The sequence below is a fragment of the Pelophylax lessonae genome (genome assembly GCF_965119305.1).
Source record: "Pelophylax lessonae genome assembly, chromosome: 7".
Lineage (NCBI taxonomy): Eukaryota > Metazoa > Chordata > Amphibia > Anura > Ranidae > Pelophylax > Pelophylax lessonae.
In genome coordinates, this window is record NC_138774.1 from 203,249,333 (window position 1) to 203,270,872 (window position 21,540).

At 42.6% G+C, this 21,540-nt stretch overlaps 2 protein-coding genes across 5 annotated transcripts in view; one reads left to right on the forward strand and one right to left on the reverse strand.

Annotated features, from left to right (window-relative positions):
• Positions 1-21,540, forward strand: part of SYN1 (synapsin I) — a 253,699-nt gene that overhangs the window by 120,841 nt on the left and 111,318 nt on the right. The window lies entirely within an intron of this gene.
• TIMP1 (TIMP metallopeptidase inhibitor 1) lies at positions 6,702-21,071 on the reverse strand. The gene is made up of 6 exons (XM_082263916.1): positions 20,930-21,071; positions 19,583-19,716; positions 13,830-13,909; positions 12,808-12,925; positions 9,730-9,851; positions 6,702-7,202 (listed from the first exon to the last, which is right to left on the reverse strand). Exons 2-6 carry the CDS (start codon positions 19,689-19,691, stop codon positions 6,999-7,001), a joined length of 633 nt encoding a protein of 210 aa, XP_082120042.1. The 5' UTR covers positions 19,692-19,716; positions 20,930-21,071; the 3' UTR covers positions 6,702-6,998.

Sequence of the window (21,540 nt, forward strand, 5' to 3'; positions counted from 1 at the left end):
TATTGCATTGAAGGGGGCATAGCACAGTGTTTATTGCATTGAAGGGGGCACAGCACAATGTTCATTGCATTGAAGGGGGCACGCACGCTGAACTCTGCATTGAAGGGGGCATGTACACTGGTCTCTGCATTGAAAGGGGGCACGCACGCTGAACTCTGCATTGAAGGGGGCATGTACACTGGTCTCTGCATTGAAAGGGGGCATGTACGCTGGTCACTGCATTGAAAGGGGGCATATACCATCTCCTGTACCATGACCTGTGACATGCCTATACCATATCTGTGCCATGCCTATACCATCACCTGTGCCATGCCTTTACCATCACCTATGCCATGCCTATACCATCACCTGTGCCATGCCTGTACCATCACCTATGCCATGCCTATACCATCACCTGTGCCATGCCTGTACCATGACTTCAAAGTCACGCAATTTTTTACTGCGTTTTTTGACGCGAAGCAATACCTATTACATTTTTCTTTTTGCGCCCCCCCAAAAATTTTGAGCACCAGCCGCCACTGTGTTTAACACTGCTTTGGGACGTCCCAATGGTTAATAAAATCAGGAGCTGTGTCTGTCATTGAACAAGAGAAAATGGGATTTTTGACTTACTGTAAAATCTATTTCTCTGATGTTCATTGACGGACACTGCACCCACCCCTCTGTGAAGTTGTAATTCTTCTGAGATCCCAGCAAGGAACTAGGTCTTTACTCCTGACTAGGCAGAAAAGAGGGAGTATACCCCCTGGGACTGCCCATAGGCGTAGCCAGATTTTATTTTTGCCTAGTATCCTATGCCTGTAGGGGGCAGTATAACCCAATGGTTAAGAAGATCAGGAGCTGTGTCGTCAAAGAACATCAGAGAAATGAATTTTACGGTAAGTTAAAAATCCCAATTTTTTTTTTTTTTTTTTGAAAGAGCAGTACTTTTAGAATTAAAAGATGGTGCTGTTAATTGTTTTACTGGGAAAGTCATGCAAATGTATATCAAAAAGATATTTTCAATTAAAGTATCTTAAAATCATTATTTTTATATACAGAAATTAAACCTTAAAGTGTTAAACTTTAGCCACGTCTAAAAAAATCGTATGGAAGTTTGCAGGGCATATATAGCATGCCTTGCCCCTCTCCCCTTTCCCACCCATCATCTCCACTCTTCTTTTTTAACCATTAATAGTTAAATTTTTTTAAATTTGTGTTTTTAATTTTTAATTTTAATTTTTTTTACTCACGCTAAAAATGTTTTTGAAAAATTGAAAAAAAAAGCATGCCTTCATTTAATGTGTAAAAAACTTTGCAATGTTTTTTTACCATAATCTTAAAGTGTTACTAAATCCCCAACAGTAAAATCAGTCTGTTTATGCAGTAAAGCATGCTTGTCATACTCACCTAAGGGGTTAATCCTCTTCATTGTGTAAAAAGGCTGTTTGATCCTGTATGCACAGATCCTCCTCTTCTTGCATTGTTCCCATAACCTGTCCTGATAAGACAGAGTTTCTGGAGTCAGGCTGCACATGCTCAGTTTGGTGTATATTGCTGGAGAGTTTCTTTTTATCTTTGGAGGGTGTACGTGATCAGCACAGGGCCAATCAGCACTGTTCAGACAGAGCGTCAGGGGTCCTACATACTGATAGGACAGCCAGTGCAGTATGAAAACTCCTCCTACAAGCTTTACCAGGCTCTGATAGAAGTCACAAGATTGCTATATACTGCTGATGGGAAAAGGTATTTAGCAGTTTATATTTACTAAAATAATTGCATTTCCATGTTCTGTGTACTGTGGGAGACCAGGGTCCTGGGTTTAGTAACACTTTCATTTTAACCACTTAAGCCCCGGAAGATTTTACCCCCTTCCTGACCAGGGGGTTTTTTGCGATTTTTTACTGCGTGACTTTAACGGACAATTGCGCGGTCGTGCGACGCTGTACCTAAACGAATTTCACGTCCTTTTTTTCCCACAAACAGAGCTTTCTTTTGGTGGTATTTGATCACCTGTACAATTTTTTGATCATGCGCTATAAACAAAAAAAGAGCTTAATTTTTTCAAAAATAACAATATTTTTCACTTTTTTTATAAGAAATTCCCCCAAAAAAAATGTAAAAATCAAAATTTTTTAACATTTTCGGCCAAATTGTTTTACGCTACATATGTTTGGTAAAAAAAATCGCAAAAAGCGCATTTTGATTGGTTTGCGCAAAAGTTATCGTGTTTACTAACAAAGGGAAAGATTTTTGTCATTTTTGGTGTTTTTTTTTTTTAACGAGTAATGGCGGCGATCTGCGATTTTTTTTGCGGTACTGCGACATTGCGGCGGACAGATCGGACCCTTGACTGACATTTTTGACACTTTTGGGGGTACCAGTGACATTACTGCAGTAATCAGTGCTATATATATATGCACTGTTACTGCAAAAATGACACTGGCAGGGAAGGGGTTAACTGTATTGGACAGGGAGGGGTTAAGTGTGTCCTAGGGGCGTGATTCTAACTGTAGTGGGACAGGTCTCCTAGTGTAAAAACAAAGATCAACGGTTCTACATAGTAGAACCGTCTGATCTTCATTTTTACACAGGGGAGAATGACAGGCGGCTTGTTTACATAAGCCGCTCTGTCTTTCTCCCGTTGGACATCGGGTCCGCCGGTCACACGCCCGCACTCCTCTGTGAACGAGCCTCGGCGGGCGCGCGACTCGGCGGGCGCGCGCTCGTCCGCTATTGGCTCTAAAAGGAGTGACAGGCGAGCGACGTAGACCTACGTCACTCTGCCTGGCCGGGGCTGACTGCCGCAGTAAATATACTGTGAGCAGTCGGCAACCGGTTAATGTCATTATAAAGGGGCAAAATTATAGAATTAAATTCATACTTTTATCTACATTAACACTTTTTTAACTAACACTTTTTTGTTAGCTTCTTTACATTTTTTTTTTTTCTGTAAATTGCATAGAAAATACAATTATTTTTCTAAGACAGCTTTACCAAAACCTTGGTTGTCCTGAAAATAAAAAAATAGGGTTGATTTACTAAAACTAGGGAATACAAAATATAGTGCATTTGTCATAATGATAACGTTATTTCTGAATAAACAGGCTCATACAAAAAAGTAAAAATTGCTCTGACATACAGGTGCAAAAGCTGCAGTGATAACAAATATTGAAAATTTTTAAAAATTAGAAAATTCAAAGACACCTAAAATTTACACTAAAAACCTTTGTTACTTTGTTTCTTTAGTCATACTAAAATTAACCCCCTAAATTCTTCCTAAACCTCCAATACAGTGTTTTTCATTCAAGGTACCCATAGCACAGCAGTGTGAGAGCTCATTCACACGAGGAGGTGAATCCGAGTGCACACGCTTTTTTTGCCTGTTCCTGCACATCACATTTTTTAATGGGCTGCTCTATGTGCGTGAGCCATGCAAACAGGTTCCAGCATGATTTTTAAAGTGGAGTTCCAGCTGTGGAAAAAAAAATTAAAAGTCAGCAGCTACAAATACTGTAGCTGCTGACTTTTAATATGTAGACATTTACCTGTCCAGGGAGCCCATGATGTCAGCACCCCAGCCGATGTTTGGATCGGCTGCCGCCGCCATTCACTCTTATGGAACTTGGCAATGAAGCCTTTCGGCTTCACAGCCAGTTCCCTACTGTGCATGCTCATTGGCTCGGCGGCGAGGGAAGGATAAAGGGGACGGAAAGTCAAAGGGATGGCGCCTTGGCGCTGTCTCCCGGAAGTGGGGAAGGGTACCTGTCAGAAACAGGTACCCGTTCCCCCCTCCCCCCTGAAAGGTGCCAAATGTGGCACCGGAGGGGAGGAGAAAGCAGATGAGTGGAAGTTCCACTTTTGGGTGGCACTCCGCTTTAACATTGTGCAGCACCAAAATGCATGGTACTGCAGTACCAATGCCTTTTAGCAGGCGTGAATATAAATGCATTTGCCAGATGCTTGGAGATGTCATTAAGAATTAATGGCACCTATGCATGTCTGCAAAAAGCAGCACATTTTTGTGCGGTATGGGAAAACGCGCAATTTTGCACGTTACCTTGGTGGGACCAAGCACTAAAATGTAGTCTGTGGGGCAGAGTTCAGTGATCTGTAGGTTGTAAATCTTCTCCTCCAAACCCCCCCCCCCCGACCCCCCCATCTAGCACAACTTCCTCCCAAACCCCCCCCCCCCCCCTCCCCCAATTCCCCCTCCTAGCACATATTCTATCTATCTCATCACTACAGGAGTAGTGACAGCGAGAGCTGGGAGGAGGTATGGCCTTTGCTCTCCCCAACCCAGCTCCTCTCCCTCCTGTCTGTATGCAGGAGTTAACACAGAATTACTATCAGATCCACCTGTTCAAGGTTTGATTACCTCCCCTCTGCTGCCTAGACAGGAGCAGTGTGAGGAGGAGGCGGGATGATAATCAAACCCTGTTCATTGGGATCTGAGAGCGATCCTGTGTTAACTTCTGTGTACAGACAGGAGAGAAAGAGAGCACAGCCCGCACCTCCTCCCAGCTCTTTCCCCTCTGCCTCTTTCTGTACTGTTGCTGGTAAAACAGAAAGCTTTGTGGGCTGCCCGACATGTCCTTAGCAACTGATGACCTCATTGGTTGGTAGGACGTGGGTGTGCACCCTGCACAGCTTCCTGTTTATCCGACAATAGTACAGAGAGGAGGAGTGGGCTGTGTTCTCTATCTCCTTTTTGTACACAGTAGTTAACACAGAATTGCACTAAGGCGGAGCTGTTGCCCCGGCAGCCCGGTAGAAAACCACTTCTCGAACATATGCAGGATACCAAATATGCATAGTACAATGGGTCTCTTGCATATCAGTGCATCCTAATTATTTGAATGTGTACAAAGTGTGCATTAGGGCTGTTTATTTTTTTTTTTATTAAATTTTTTTCACTTCACTTACAAGTCCCCTAGTGACAGTATATAAAGGTGACAATATTTTAGCTAGCAAGATTCTCTGGGCTATGCTGCATCACCAAAGAGACCCACTCCTACCATTGCTTTCCTCGTAAAAGTGCAAAAAAATTTAAAATGTATACAAGGAGAGTAATTTACTTTCCTTATAAGAGGGCTGATGGGTGGAGCTGGGTGCTCAACATAAAGAAAAGTGTGACAACCCTGGAGCCAGGTTCTTTTAAAACAATTAAGCACTGATATCTATTATATTTTTATCCTAACAGATTCCCTTTAAACTTGCTAACATTCACCTGAAACTAAAAAACAGGTGTAGGTGGATGGACCCTTTAGAGCACAGGTGTCAAACACAAGGTCCGTGGGTCAAATCCAGTCCACCAGGCCTTGTCATGTGGCCCACGCAGCGGCCACAAGCCACCATCTAGTGTTTCCATCACTGTTCCTTCTGCTATCACGCCAGGTCTCCAAGTCATCATGAGTAAACATTTCCGGCTCTATTCTCTTCAGTCCCGCAAGCGGCGCCGGCTTTGTGTGAGCTGAGTGCATGCGCCGCTAGTCAGTCTCCTAGGCAACAAAGGTAAACATTTCCCGCTCTATCCACCCCTCAGTCCCTCCAGCTGTGTCGGCTTTGTGAGCTTAGCGCATGTGCGGCCAGTCCGGCATAGCTGTCAGTGGAGGAGGCTCCTGACAGCTCTGGTGGCTGTGTTTCTTTTCCATCCAGTGCGCTGCATCCTGAGGCTGGGCTTTTGGGGACTTGCTTTTTCCAATAGGGGCAATGAAGAGAGGGAGTGTTGTAAAAGCCTTGTACATCTTACATATAAGTGCGGTTGCTGTTGAGCTGATGATTTTGATAGCGAAATAACACATCTAGGGCAAAACTGAATACTGGTACTGGAGCTGAACACACAGATCTGCCTACATAAGGAGGTACTAACTATAGCCCAATATGCAGGGAAGGAGTCACCTTTATGGGGAGGTACCAAAGCTGGGCTTGTTAAGAAGGTGGGATAGAGTATAGATGTGAGAAAGCTTTGGGGGGGGGGGGGGTTTGGAGGGAGTCAGATGCACCCCTGAGCTTGCACACATCTGTACATAGGGCACCCCTAAACTCTGCATTCTGTACATAGCACACCCCTTAACTCTGCACTCTGTATGTAGCACAGCCCTGAACTCTGCACTCTGTATGTAGCACACCCCTGAACTCTGCGCTCTGTATGTAGCGCACTCCTAAACTCTGCACTCTGTACATAGTGCACCCCTAACTCTGCACCCTGTATATAGCACACCCCTTAAGTCTGCACTCTCTATGTAGCGCACTCCTAAACTCTGCACTCTGTACATAGTGCACCCCTTAACTCTGCACGTAGTGCACCCCTGAACTCTGCACTCTGTACATAACGCAGCCCTTAACTCTGTATGTAGTACACCCCTGAACTCTGCACTCTGTATGTAGCACACCCCTGAACTCTGCGCTCTGTATGTAGCACACTCCTAAACTCTGCACTCTGTACATAGCGCACCCCTGAACTCTGCACTTTGTACATAGCGCACTCCTGAACTCTGCACTTTGTAGATTGCGCACCCCTGAACTCTGCACTCTGTAAGTAACATACTCCTGAACCTTGCAATCTGTATGTATCGTGATCCAGATACAAGCGGCCCTTTGAGGGCAACCATATTGCTGATGCGGCTCGCGATTAAATCAATTTTGACACCCCTGCTTTAGAGAAACTATATTAATCCCCTATCCCACAAAGAAAAGAAAAACGCTTTTATATACAAAAACAAATCTAAAAAATATTTATTTAAACAAAAAAATCCCATACAAATAAAAAGCATTTATAGCACATCTAGAAAAACATCTGCCCCTGGTTCTAACAGTACATATAAAATTAGCTCGTGAACAAAGCTCACTCTTAGCAGAAGACACAAAATAGTTTGATTTTAATTTATCCTTATATTCCTCCAGAGGTGCCCCCTGCTGATTAATTTGTCCAGTGAGCTGTGGAGACCTCAGGTCCGGTGACAGTGCCTTAGCGAGGATCTGGAGTGGCCAAGTGTGTGCTGAGGTCATACCAGACCTTACTTGGTAGCAGATTTGGTAGACATAGAGTAGAGGCGGGACTTAAGTGAGTCCCAAATGCACAGGCCATTGCCGTTGTTGACGCAGGCGAAATTGGCAGCCTGGTGTCCGGAGTAGGTGCGCTTCTGTCTGATCAGGTGGTCTGTCCAAAGACACTGGCGGTCATCATCTATCTCACATGGTGGAAGGGAGCACTGCTTGATCTGCAATTAAAGATATTATTGTTATTATTTTGTATTTTTAGAAGATTTTTGGGGGAAAAATGGTGAAAGACGTACTCAACTATTGCATGCCTACTCTTGACATAACAACTATGTTGTAATCACAAACTAACAAACAATTCTGAGCATGAAACTGACTTCCTCACTGTTCCTCAGCTGATGAATTGAGACATAAACGTTTTAGTAGATTTCAAGAGAATTTCCACTTGTGGTGACTTTAATAAAAAAGAGAACAAACTTAACAGATCTTACTACATTTTCTATAGCTTAGTTCTATATTTTTGAGCATGTATTTTATTTCTCTGCAACATGTGTTTATTTCCATGCTCTAACGAGCAGGGCCCTCTGATTCCTCCTGTATTGGGTTTGTATTGTAATTGATACTGCCATCACACTGTAAAGCGATGCACAAACTATTGGCGCTATATAAATCCTGTATAATAATATTTTCTCGGATATAAAACAAAAATGTTTTCTTAAAACATAGGGTTGAAATGCTAAGCAGAGAGGACAACAGAACTATGGAAATAAATATTAAACAGAAGCAATTTTTTTTAGTAAAATAGTGGATTATGTACAGTTTGTGGAATAAGGAATTGCAATTAAAGGAGATTTTTCCTGTGTCAAAGCTGTACTCACTCAACTGTAAATGAAAATGATTACACAAGTGCCTGAAAACATGTTAGACTGACAACACCATGCAGGCAGCTTAATGTCTAATGGTGCAAAACCTTCCACTGTCAGTCTGATTTTCATTGAGCAGGGGATTGTGGGAAGAGCATAATAGGGTAGATATTGGTCAACTGTATTAGTGGTAACTTAAGTTTACCTTTGTAAATAAAATAAATGCACATCTTTTTCCAAGTAAAAGAAATGTGCATTTATTATGTTTTACCCTGCTGCCTGTAAATTATTGCACCCTCACTCAGCAGATGGTGGGTGCAATGCCAGGATCCTGCAGGCTCTCACTCAGCTGTCTGCCTGTACCTCCCGTACAGGCAAACAGTTACTGAACTGCAGGAAGAATCAATAAATTATGAGAGCGCTCACCAGTGGCCTTGCAGTTTGAGAACTACAAGCCAGCTGCCGCAATGGAAGATGGTAGTTGTAGTTCATTCTTACACAGGAAATTACCAATCAATGATGAGAGAAAGCTTGTTTGTTCTTCAAAAAGGTAAAACAACTACCTGGAGAAATCCTTTGTGTTGGCCTCTCTGGGAAAAACTATAGCAATCACTGAAGGCATATTTATGCTGGTAAAAAGATGGACACTTGAGTTTGGACACAACTTCTTGGTAATGTTGCTTCATTAGGGATGTAATACATCATTGTGTATATCAGGGTGTTAACACTGTAATCTCTAGATAATGTTTATGTCACTATTTTAAGTAAGTAAAGTCCAAGATTCTGAACCTTTCTTAGGTTAGGTTCACACTTCTGTGCTGTGAGAATGAAAACAAAATTCAACGCACAAAAATTCCTAAAGCAGTAGTAAACTTTCGGATAAAAAAAAAAAACATGAGCCCTGGGTGGTTTAAGCCATGAAGTTACATAGTTAGTCAGGTTGAAAAAAGACACAAGTCCATCTGGGTCAACCAATAAAAAACAGTAAAGAAAACCCAACCATACAATCCCATATACACAATCCTATACCCGCAGTTGATCCAGAGGAAGGGAAAAAAAAACCCAGCAAAGCATGATTCCAGTTTGCTATATCAGGGGAAAACAAATCCTTCCTGATCCCCCAAGAGGCAATCGGATATTCCCTGGATCAAGTTTACCTATAAATATTAGTACCCATTTATAATATGTACACCTAGGAAAGAATTCAGACCTTTTTTAAAGCAATCTACTGAGCTGGAGGGAGTCTATTCCACCTCTGGAGGGAGTCTATTCCACATTTTCACAGCTCTTACGGTTAAGAAACCTTTCCGTATTTGGAGACAAAATCTGTTTTCCTCTAGATGTAAAGAGTGCCCCCTTGTCCTCTGTGTTGACCTTAAAGTGAGTAACTCAACGCCAAGTTCACTAAATGGACCCCTTAGAAATGCATACTAGCACATTATGGCATACTTACCTTAAAATGAAGCCCTTCAGAGGCACACTGCCACCACTGACAGGGCCTCCATCTTCACCTGGTCTTCCTTCTGGGTTCATGGGTTCTGGTCTTTTCAATGGCTGAGCCGTGATAACGTCACTCCTATGCATGCGCACTGGAGTCACAGCCACGACACAGAGCTCTGAAGTGATAGCACAGGTATGCCGTCCTATCAGAGTGTATGTCACTGGTTGCAGCCTGTGTGAATATCCCCAAAACACCTTATGTTTAGGAGATATTCACTGTACCTATGGGTAAGCCTTATTTTAGGCTTACCTGTAGGTACAAGTCCAAAGGCGGAGTTTACTACTGCTTCAATGGCACCCCAAAACATGCATTTCTTTTCTGTTATTTTTGCTGGTTTTGAAAACTGTAAAAACTGTTATGTATCAGCACCGATTGCGATCTTACCTTGCAGTCACAGTTCTTGGCATATGCGTGCGTGAAGCCCCTCTTCTGGCAGTAAGTCAGGGAAGCCCATGGTGCTATGAAGCTGCAAGAGTTGATGAACACATCGTCGTCCACAATATGTCCTGTAAATGGAGGGTAAGAAACATTACAGAGGGGCAGATGGTGAAATAAAACAGAGGAGAGCAGAAGATGAAATAAACAGCAGGCCTTGTTTATCTGAAATAGTCTATGTTGCCCTAATTTGGATACAAAACGTTTAATAAAAAATGAAAGACTCTGGTTGCTGTGGTGCAGTGCAGATGGTTCTTATTCCAGACACTTTGATAGACGAGGCCCATGTTATTAGAGTGCTGCTTCTCTATCCTTTAGAGCAGCGGTCCTCAACTCCGGTCCTCAGGGCCCACTAACAGGCCAGATTTTAAGTATTACCTTGGGGAGATGCAGACTAGAGTACTGCAATCACTGAGCAGCAAATGATATCACCTGGGATGTATTTCAGTTATCTTGCAAATCTGGCCTGTTAGTGGGCCCTGTAGGCCAGGGTTGAGGACCACTGCTTTAGAGGGTTCTTACTAACTCCCACTAAATCCTTACAGAAGGGGGCAGTGAGATGAGTTGTCTACTATCTCAGCTGTCAACTAACCCTTTTTAGACCCTTTGTCTCTTTCCCAGGTTTAACATTCAGATTTAAGTGTCAAATGTGTTCTTTACAGTACGGTTCAACCTGCAATCTATTTTTTTTTTTTATCTTTTCAAGCACCAGAATAATAAAAGGAAAGTGTGTGATTTAAACAAAACCAACATGCATACTCACCTAGGTGGATGCGGCATTGGTCTGATGCTGCATTTGTCTCCCACCACCTCTAAGACCTAAAACTAAGCAATCAAAGGACATCTCATCGGTCAGTTCTTGGTCATCAGTGAGCAGAGAGCCGCTTAGTGGAGGGCTGGACTGTGGAGGTAGCGAGAGTGGCTGGCTCAGGCTCTCAGCAGTGAGCTGAAAGACGGAACCAGCTGCTTTTCAGGCATCTGGGTGGATACCAGCATTAAAGTCAGGATCTCTCCAGAGCCTGGATTGGCTGAGAGATGTCAGCTGAAAGCATACTTTAGCCAGCTGTTGGCTTAATACAGGTCGCAGGAGTGCAGAACTAAGTGTACTCCTATGACTCACAGCAGAAGAAGGCTGTGGACTGTGGATATGGCGAAAGTGGCTGGCTCAGGCTCTCAGCAGTGAGCTGAAAGGCTGAACCAGCTGCTTTTCAGGCATCTGGGTGGATACCAGCATTAAAGTCAGGATCTCTCCAGAGCCTGGATTGGCTGAGAGATGTCAGTTGACAGCAGACTTTAGCCCGTTGTTGGCTGAATACAGGTTGCAGGAGTGCAGAACTAAGTGCACTCCTATGACTCACAGGAGAAGTGGGCACAAAAGAGCATTGGCTGCATTTCTCCTTTAAGAAATAGTGAATGGTCATAAATTTGTTTTAATTTTTGGGCTTGGAAATTATAGAATTTTCTTGATTTTAGAACGACAAGCTGTTATTTTTTAAAGCCCACTTCCAACCAAATTTATTTTTATCTTGGATAGAGTGGAGAGAGGTTACAGGCTTTGTCAGGTTTTGATTGGCACCTGTGCCTTTTTTGGGGAGATTTACCCTCACTTCCACACTTCTTCTTACCTAATGGGCCATACACACTATAAGATTTTCTGAAGACTTTTTCCTTTAGACTTACCAAAACCATATAATATGAGGTCAAACCTAAACACTTTCAATTTGTATGCAATCAGGCAGACCCTTGCACTACATAGAAAAGGTAAATCTGAAGGAAATCTAACCACAAAAGTTGGATAGTGTGTATCCAGCTTAAGGTTACACAGACAGAAACTAAAATACGTTCTTAGCGAAATGAGGAAGGAGTTAGGCTGGAGTTCACACTGGCATTAAAAGCAGACGTTTGAGAGGCCTTAAAAACGTCCCTCAAACTCCTGTGCACAAGATACAATAGACAGCATATTGTGCTGTTCACACTATCAAAACATAAAGCGTTAGCCTTGATTCGCTTCATAATTAAAGCCTCATGTCGAGTCAGGAGGTGTTTGAAGCCTTTCATTCAAGTCTATGGTAACGCTTAGCAAACGCTCTGGCAGGCGTTTGCGGTGCAGTTGCGGCGCTTTAAAATGAGTTTATTTCTCTCCTTCTCCATTGTGGAGCAGTTTTAACGCTCATCAAACGCGCTGAAACCACACACAGGGCGTTTATGGAGAATTTTTAACACTTGTAAAACGCCCCATACTAAAGCTCATTGACGCCTGTCTGACGCCCATACTGATGCCATACAAACGCTATAGGAGCGTTTGTTGAGCGTTGGAAATTTAGTCAGTGTGAACAAGCCCTTAGAATGTTTTTATTTCTGTTCATGTCTTCCTGTCTGGGTAATAACCACACTGCATGTGGTCAGACAGTTTGGAAAGAAGATCCCCCAAAACACACACACACACACAGGATTTAAAAAGACATTGATTTAAACTTTGATACATTGGTCTAAAACCATTATAATCCCCCTTCAAAGATTTCTATGATCACAGCATACACTTTAATTTTATTACATCAGCATTGTACTAGCATTACCAACACTATTTATTTTTGGCAATCCAATATAATCTTACTTGAAAAATCTCCTTTCACAATGTTACTGCTGCCGGTCTGCTGCAACTCCCTGGATTCCCTGCATGCTTTGCAGCCATAGATAGATCTTAAGTGATTTATTGCAGTATTCTGTTTTCCTTAGACTGATCTTTAATGGCGTCTGCTACATGTATCTTAACCCTTTGGAAGCATGGCTAAGAGTGTGGAAGCTTGGGTACTAAATGCAATAAAGTGGTGGGTGGGACCAATAGAGAAATGCTAGAATACCAACATCCCTAAAGTTAAACAGAAAAAGTACTTGGAATGTGGGACTTTTAAGGTACTCAAAGAGTAAAAGTCCCACATTCCAAGTACTTTTTCTCTTGGGTACTAAATGTTGTCCCTCTGTGTTTTGCATGTGTGTGGGTTGAGGCAATGTAGAATTTATACTGACCAGCAACGATAAATTCTTCGCTCTTGTTAGTTGAACTGTGCTGATAGCCACACACACTCTCAGAGATGGCAGTGTACAGGTCCTGGATGTCATCATATCCTTTAGGGGCCTTGAAAACCTAATGGAGAAATATATGTTGTTTTCAGTATTGCAAGTCACAGTGCAGTGTAGAGCTGTACTCAGATCTGAGTTTACTTAGTTGCAATTCATTAGGGTTGATTTACAAGAGCGTGTTCATTTTGCAAGATGAATGAGATCTAAGCAAAAATTCATATAGGCAAAACTTTAAAAAAAAAAAAAAATTCATAACCCCTGTTGGTTTATTTTTTTGCCATCTGTGCACATTGGGGGAGATTTTCTGTCACTTCCTGTCCCATAGCCAAAACAGGAAGCAAGAGGAAATCCCTGCAAATTAAGGAAATACCTTGGCAACCCCCAGACCACCAGAACTAGTGTCCCCATTGGAAGATTTCCCCTCTGTTACTTTTCTGGGGACAACCCAAATTTGGGATTTTCTTTTACTTTCACTTTCAATGATAATGATAAACAGGACAAATAGAGAGGGTGAATCTGCCTAATGGGAGCACAAACAGCTATAGAAACCTGACAGGTGTTCTAATTCTCTCTACTCTATCCAAAATTAAAGAAAAAGTTTTGCCTTTAGTTATACTTTAAGCTGGCCATAGATGGATCGAAGTTTAGCAGGGAATGACTGATATTCGATCCATCTATGGGCGATCCTGCTGAAGAGTAATTGATCTAATGATCGGCTGCTCTCAAGCAGGACTGTTGATTTATTTTTGTTTGATCAGCACTTGCAGCCAATTGGCTGCAGAGCTGATCAGTGTATTCTGGCAGTGGAGGAGTTTCACTGTCAGAATACAAAAGCACAGCGGGAAGGAATACCTTGTCCACCTCGCTTGTGTGGATGGAGGAATCTGCTCAGTTTTATTTTTGATTAGCCCACTGGCTGAATTATCTATGACCAGTTTAAAATACGCTTGAAAATCATATAATCTTACCTTTGTAGTCTTAATCTGGTACTGCACTCTGTGGCTATTCTTTTCACTGACTTTCTGCCCAACGAACTTCGCCCGGATCACTGTAATGAAAAATATTGTAATCAGCACTGGCAATCGCAATAAAATATTTCATGTACAATTCGTAAAACCTTTTTTTTTTTTTTTTTATATATAATCCTTATTTTGGTTTTGCAAAAAAGGAAAGGCTCATAGAGAACAGTGTTATTGTATTGCAGTTAGTAGAAATACTCATTACAGTAACTAAAAGGTTTATAGCCTCAAAATGCACTAATGCAGGGGTCTCCAAACTATGGCCCTCCAGTTGTTCGGGAACTACAATTCCCATCATGCCTAGTCATGTCTGTGAATGTCAGAGTTTTACAATGCCTCATGGGACGCGTAGTTCCGCAACAGCTGGAGGGCCGTAGTTTGGAGATCCCTGCACTAGTGGGACCATGGGGACATTGAGCAAGAAGTGGGCACGGAAAACCTTTATTATTATCTCCACGTCTAATGTCAACTTACTATTTAAAGGGAATGTATAGTTTTGCTCAAAAATAATAATGTATGTTACAAGTCTACAGGTGTGGCAACTGTATTAGTTTCTTTTTTCAGGCTCTTTTTTTATTTTTATTTTCACCTGGTGATCCTGCCAGTACTACTTCCCCTCTCCTAGGGTGACGACACTTATGGCACTTTTCCACTGCAAGTACCGGCTCGGCTCTACTCGGCCCTGCTTGGCCCGGTTTGCTTTTCCACTGCTGGTACCGCATGGTACTGTGTTGGAACGGTTCGGTACGGTACGGTATGGTTTGCTTTTCCACTAAAGTAGTACTAAAGTTAAGTGGGTGGGATAACAACGATTCTCTGACCAATCAGTGGCTAGTAGTGACTGCATGCAAAGGATTGTGGGATATGGTACCGGGTATGGTACCTCTTGGAACCACAATCGAATTGGTACTGTTTTTGAGAGCCGTACCGTTCGGTTCCATGCAGTGGAAAAGCGCCGCCGTACCGTACCGAACCGTTCCTACACCGTACCATGCAGTACCAGCAGTGGAAAAGCACAAAAGCAAGCCGAACCGTTCGGTTCCATGCAGTGGAAAAGCACCGCCGTACCGTACCGTACCGAACCGTTCCTACACCATACCATGCAGTACCAGCAGTGGAAAAGCACAAAAGCGAGCCGAACCGTTCGGTTCCATGCAGTGGAAAAGCACCATTACTGCACTGTACTGTATCTATGGAGAAGCAGAGTTCTTACTCTAGGCTTCCCATCTGATATGAGCTGCAAACACCTCCCCAAATCCTCATCCCTAAGGGGTTAGTTCACAGAAGATAGCTGGGAAAAGTAATAACATTGTTTGAGCTTTCAATTCAATGCACAGCAAGTTGCAAGAACACTAGAGTTGTGGCAGGATCGACAAGTATTTTCTGTACTTGCAGAAAATGTTCTTAGTCAGAAAAGGAAAAGCAATGCAGCCACCACATCTAAGGGCTGGTCAGCTGCAATACATTTTATTTTTGTTCTTGGGTTTAAATATATTTCAGGCCGGAAGATTTAATGAGGTTGCGTCCAATACAAAGCTCTCATCAGTGTTTAATTTATAAATCTTATTATTTAATACAAATATTACACAGCTAGCATTTACAAATTGGAAGTCTTGTGCCTGCGTGGGTTTCCTCGGGGTACTCCGATTTCCTCCCACACTCCAAATACATGCAGGTAGGTTAATTGGCTCCTGTCTAAATTGGCCCTAGTATGTATATGTATGAATCTGAGTTAGGGACCTTAGATTGTAAGCTCCTTGAGGAAAGTGACTGATGTGAATGTACAATATAATGTAAAGTGAAATAAAGTAAATTGGTGGCGCTATATATAAGTACCTGTATTAAAAAAATAAACTAATAACCATAAAACAATACAACAAATAAATACTCAGTAAGAAATACTCTTTACTTCCCCTTCAAATATTCTTAGCTTTGATGGCTTTGTGACACCTTAACATTATTTGTCAGTGAATTTAAATAAAAGCTTGGTGTGTCTTGTAAAGTGAATGACAGCATGGTTATACCTACTGTATAATTAGACTTCCTGCACATGTTTTGACATGAGCTGTCCTTCTGCAATAATAACTATGAGCCTTAAACTGCCTAAAAAACCACCCACCCTATAAAAGCCAAATGACAATATTATGCAAATGTTGTAAAACTAAGCGTATATGTTTCTATATTTGTTTGGAGTCACAGCACTTGCTGATTCAAGGCGTACCTTCAAAAGCCAAAAACTAAAAAAAGAATTGCGTCTCCCTTTGAGGAGATTTCTCTCACTTCCTTTTGTGTGTCTGGGAAACTAAGTGATGGAAAATCCCCATGGACATTAAAGAAAAAAAAAATTGACGAGTTTTAACTATTTCCATACAAACAATTTGACTTTAGTTATATTCAAGTTTAATCATTATAGTTCAGGAGAATTTTAAACCTTTTTCAATTTTTTGTTGCAGTCTGCTTCATCGTTGGGGAGATTTCCTCGGTGAAACCCTGACATAAAGGCTTGTCAGCAAGACAGGAAATTAGGGAAATCTCCCTTGTGGGCACAAGGTAAACTTTACCAACACTGTGCTTGTTCATTAGAAAACTATAGTAGTGACCAACAAGGAGACAGACATTTTGGCTTTTTGGCATTGGTAAGCCAGAGCAGCCAACCAGCTTCTGGTTTACTGAAGTCAGAACAGTGAAGAGTGAATCCTTAGGGGAGATTTACTAAAACTTGTGCACACAGAATCTGGTGCAGCTGTGCAAAGTAACCAATCAGCTTCTAGGTTTAAGCCTTTCACATTGGAGGCAGGTTTGAAATCGTTCAAGTTCAGCTGAACTCGCATGATTTCAAACCCGCATTTCATTGCGACTTCGGGGGCGACATGCACAAATGTCTATTGAAATTGCCCCCAAAGTCGCCAAAAGTAGTGCAGGAACAACTTTTGAAAATCGGTGCCGGCGTCGCACCGATTCGGACAGTGTCGGCAATAGGTTGCGTTTTGGCATGCGATTTGACATGTCAAATTGCCCCGATGTGAATGGGGGCTTATTATCAAAGCTTTATTGATCAAGCTTAAAGCATAACTAAAGGCAAAGCGTCTTGTTTAGCTTTGGATAGAGTGGAGAGGGATTAGAACCCCTGTCAGATTTTATTGCTGTCTGTGTCCCCGTCAGGGAGATCACCCCTCTCAATTTGTCCTATTTACCATTATCATTAAAACTGAAAGTAAAAGAAAATCAAAAATGTTGGGTTGTCCCCAAAAAAGTAATAGAGGGGAAATCTTCTAATGAGGACACTAGTTCTGGTGATCTGGGGGTCCTCCAGAGATTCCCTTAAATTGCAGGGATTTCCTCTCACTTCCTGGTTGGATATCGAATAGGAGGTAAAGGTAAATCTCCCCAATAGGACACAGATAGCAAAAATAAACCTCACAGGGGTTTCTTACCCTACCTTACTCTATCCAAAATGGAAAAAAAAAGTTTGCCTATAGTTCTACTTTAAGTTAGAAGCAGATTTCGTTACTGTGCACCGCTGCACCAGATTCTGTGTGCACCAGTTTTAGTAAACCTCCCACCTTGGGGTTGATTTACTAAAACTGGAGAATGCAAAATCTGGTGCCGCTGTGCATAGTAGCCAATCAGCTTCTAACTTCAGCTCATACTATTAAGCTTTAACAAATAAACCCGGAGGCTGATTGGTTTCTATGCTGCACCAGATTTTGAACTCTCCAGTTTTAGTAAATCAAACTTGTGTCTACATGTTCCTGTCTTGTACATATCGCTATTTGCTTTGTTATACATGCTAAAGCTATTTGTGCCCATACAGGAATTTCTGCCATGTTGGGTGTACGTGTAGGCCAGCTGACATCTGGATTGGGTGGCAAACAAAAACAGTTATTTGGAAATTCTTTAAACTTTTCGGGAGGAGCTTTAGCAGTTCCCTGTGATGTGGTCTCACTACCTTGCTGAATTCTGAATGAGTTTTTTGTTTCTGACAATCCTGTCTGCATCCGTGGGCCTGCTCTTTCTCACTCGCTCTCTCTCTCGCGCGCGCGCGCGCGCTCTCTCTCACATCAGAAGAAAGACTGAACTTGATGGACCTATGAGTTTTGTTTTATTATAACATTTTACTATTTGATCTCTCTGGCCCCCGACTATTAGGTCCTTCTCCCTCTGATGTCTTAAGGTGCACTGAGAAAATAAATGATCTTCCTACTGTAGTAGGCTATATATTTGCAAATCATTGGCCTTCCTAGGTCCCATAGTCTTCCTTGAAGAATCAGTTGACTGGATCGGGATGTTTTAGCTGATCGCTACATAATCCAGCAGCAAGGGTGTCTAGTGTTACTCCATTTTCCACTTCTATTAACATGAACAGATATATTCTGCTGATCTGAACATAAATGTTTGTAGAAAGGTCAGATCGTTGGATCATCCAGCACCTGACGCCTGCTGTTATCTTTCCATTTTAGGTGTCAATGATAATTATCTTTTCTGACTGTCTCATCTAGCTCCTCTACTCCTGTCATGTTTTAGGCTCAGTTCACACTGCTGCGACATGGGATTTGACTTCAAGTCGCATGATATGCCAAATTCAATGTTTCCCCATATGAGCCGTCTTAACTGATACTACACAAGTCGCTCTTACTTTAGAAAAGTTTCCTGCACTACTTTGGTCTGACTTGGGTGCAATTTCAGCCCTTTTACAGGTTCCTAAGTAGCTTCCAAGTCAGGTCAAGTTGAAAGGAAGTCGCAGGCAAAGTCGTACGAATTTGCCGTTGCAGCAGTGTGAACCAAGCCTTACCTAGGGATTTTCTGTTAGGTCCTTGCTGTTTCTTCAGACTAAGGCCCCTTTAACACAGTCCGCTCTGTCGGCGGACGCCGTTTATCTCAGCGGGGGTTCGATTCGCCGATCCCCCGCTGGGCCGGAGGATGACAGCTGTTCTCCGCGCTGTCAGGTCCCCATGCTTATTTATGGGGGAATTGGATGGGAACGGACCGTCTGTCTCATCCCATCCCATCCGCTGGACGGATGGAAAATAGGGTTTCCATCCGTCCAGATTTGACGGATCGGATCGGATGTCAGCGGACATGTCTCTGCTGACATCCGATGCCCCATAGAGATGCATGGGGTGACCATTCAGATCCGCCAAAAAAGCGAACAGGCGGATCTGAATGGTCCGCCTGTGTGAAAGGGGCCTTATAGCTTCTGATTACTGCTGTACACATGATAATAATAACCTGATCCAGTTGGCAACATTCAGATCAGGAAATTATCTCGTGTCTTTGGACGCTTTGCAACTTATGCAGACCTGGCAAGCCAGTTTCAGGGGAAAAATCAATTTTCCGGTTACAGCTATTTTCCTCTAAAATAAGCCCAGCGGCTCAGGCATAAACATACACTCTAGGCAATCTGTGCCTGAATGTTTCTGAAAAAAACTTTCACTAAAAACGTCTTTCAGTGGTTGTGTCTGCACATCTGTGCACCCACTGATATTTGTAGGTAAGTTCACTCCCAAAGTTTTCTTTCTCTGGTCCCTCTTGTCACCCAGAACTCGGTTTGTCATATGCACCTCCTGAAATGTCTTGTCCCTCTGACACCTAACAATCTATCAGGTTTCAGTCAAAGCAGCAAAGTTTGTAGTGCATGCAATAGTAAATAGATGAACAGTATTATACTATTATTATTTATCTGAAATTCTCAGAGCTCTTACCGATAGCAGAGTCACAGTACACAGACTGAGGGTGTCTGAGGCCACATGAACAGGACCAGGCTTCCTGGCTGAGACATCCCAAAACTAACAGTACCACGAGGGAGAACATTGTGCAAACTGCTTGCTTCTCTGAGCTGCAGAAAAAAGAAGGCATGAAAGGTACACATTAGGGATTATATCCCACAGTTTGAAACTGTTCTTGGCAGTAAGTAGTTTATATTAAAAATATGTCTAGTAGCTCTATGGTGCAAAGAACAGGTCAGAGATTTTTAGGAAACCCATACAGAGTGTGGGCAGGACAACAACTATATAAATGTGAGTTATTTGATACTGTGCTGGGCTGTGGAAATAAAAGGGGTAAATGATGCACCTATGGTTGTAGCATACAAGGGGACAGGGGTTAATTGATGCTGTGCTGTACTCAGTAAGACAGGGGTTAAGTGATGCTGTGCTGCGCTCAGTAAGACATGGGTTAAGTGATGCTGTGCTAAGTAAGACAGGAGTTAAGTGATGCTGCGCTGCACTCAGTAAGACGGGGGGTTAAGTGATGCTGTGCTGCGCCCAGTAAGACGGGGGTTAAATGATGCTGTGCTGCACTCAGTAAGACAGGGGTTAGGTGATGCTGTGCTGCGCTCATTAAGACAGGGGTTAAGTGATGCTGTGCTGCGCTCAGTAAAACAGGGGTTAAGTGATGCCGTGCTGCGCTCAGTAAGACAGGGGTTAAATGATGCTGTGCCGTGCTCAGTAAGACAGGGGTTAAATGATGCTGTGCCATTCTCAGTAAGACAGGGGTTAAATGATGCTGTGCCATGCTCAGTAAGAGGGGGGTTAAGTGATGCTGTGCTATGCTCAGTAAGACATGGGTTAAATGATGCTGTGCAGTGCTCAGTAATACAGGGGTTAAGTGGTGCTATGCTCAGTAAGACGGGGGGTTAAATGATGGGCTGTGGAAATAAAAGAGTTAAATAATGCATCTATGGTTGTAGTACACAAAGGGACAGGGGTTAATTGATGCTGTGCTGCACTCAGTAAGACAAGTGATGTTGTGCTGGCCTTTGTCAGATGAGGGCTTGCATATCGCTGTGATGGAGTTTGGTGGGTGAGCTTATACAGGCAGTTAAATGGTATGGTGATATAGCAGTAGCGCAGTAATGCCTCTCAGAGTCGGAGAAAGATGAACCATGGGGTTCTTTGAAGGGAGGAGATAATAGATGCTAAGAGAAAATATAAAGCCCTTCTCACGTCCTTCAGCCTAGCAGCACACAGAGAGTTATTGGAGCTCTGTTAGGATGGCAGGGTACCAGCAGCAGGGAGAATGAATGCAGATGGAGCTCTCCAGCCACTTACCTGATCTCAGGATTGTCAGTGCTTCTGTAGCTCTGTGCTGGATCTCTCCATGCCACGTTTGGAATTTAAAGCTCCTCACGCCCCCTCCCTCCTATGCTATGATTGGCCAAGAGCCCAGCCCCAGACGCCATCCCTATTAGTCAGAGATTTCAAAACAGGAAAAGATCATGCAGGCAGCTGGGAAATGAGTCTGGTCACTTGCAGGGTTAAGGCACCGTGGGTTAATGTTACCAGTTCATTCGGGTAAAATCAGGCACAGACTGCTTGGGAGCCCCGAAATCCCCTCAAAAATGAAGCATGCCTGCCATATAACATTATAACAGCCATGCAGCCAATTTATCTTATAGTTGTTGATTTTACTTGTTTCTAGATCAAAACCTTCAGAATCCTCACTGTTTTTCCCCTGACAATTGCAGATTTTAAAGATGTGTCCCCTATGTTTCGGGTATACTGTAATATCTTTTAGCAACTTTATTATCCTCTATTAAAATTCTGTGCAAATGTGTTGTAAATATCAGAGAAGAACATTTAAAATGTGCACAGATTATATTCTGGTATAATCACTATGACAGTTTTTTTAGGTTTGTTTTAAAGGCAGTGTATAAAATTTA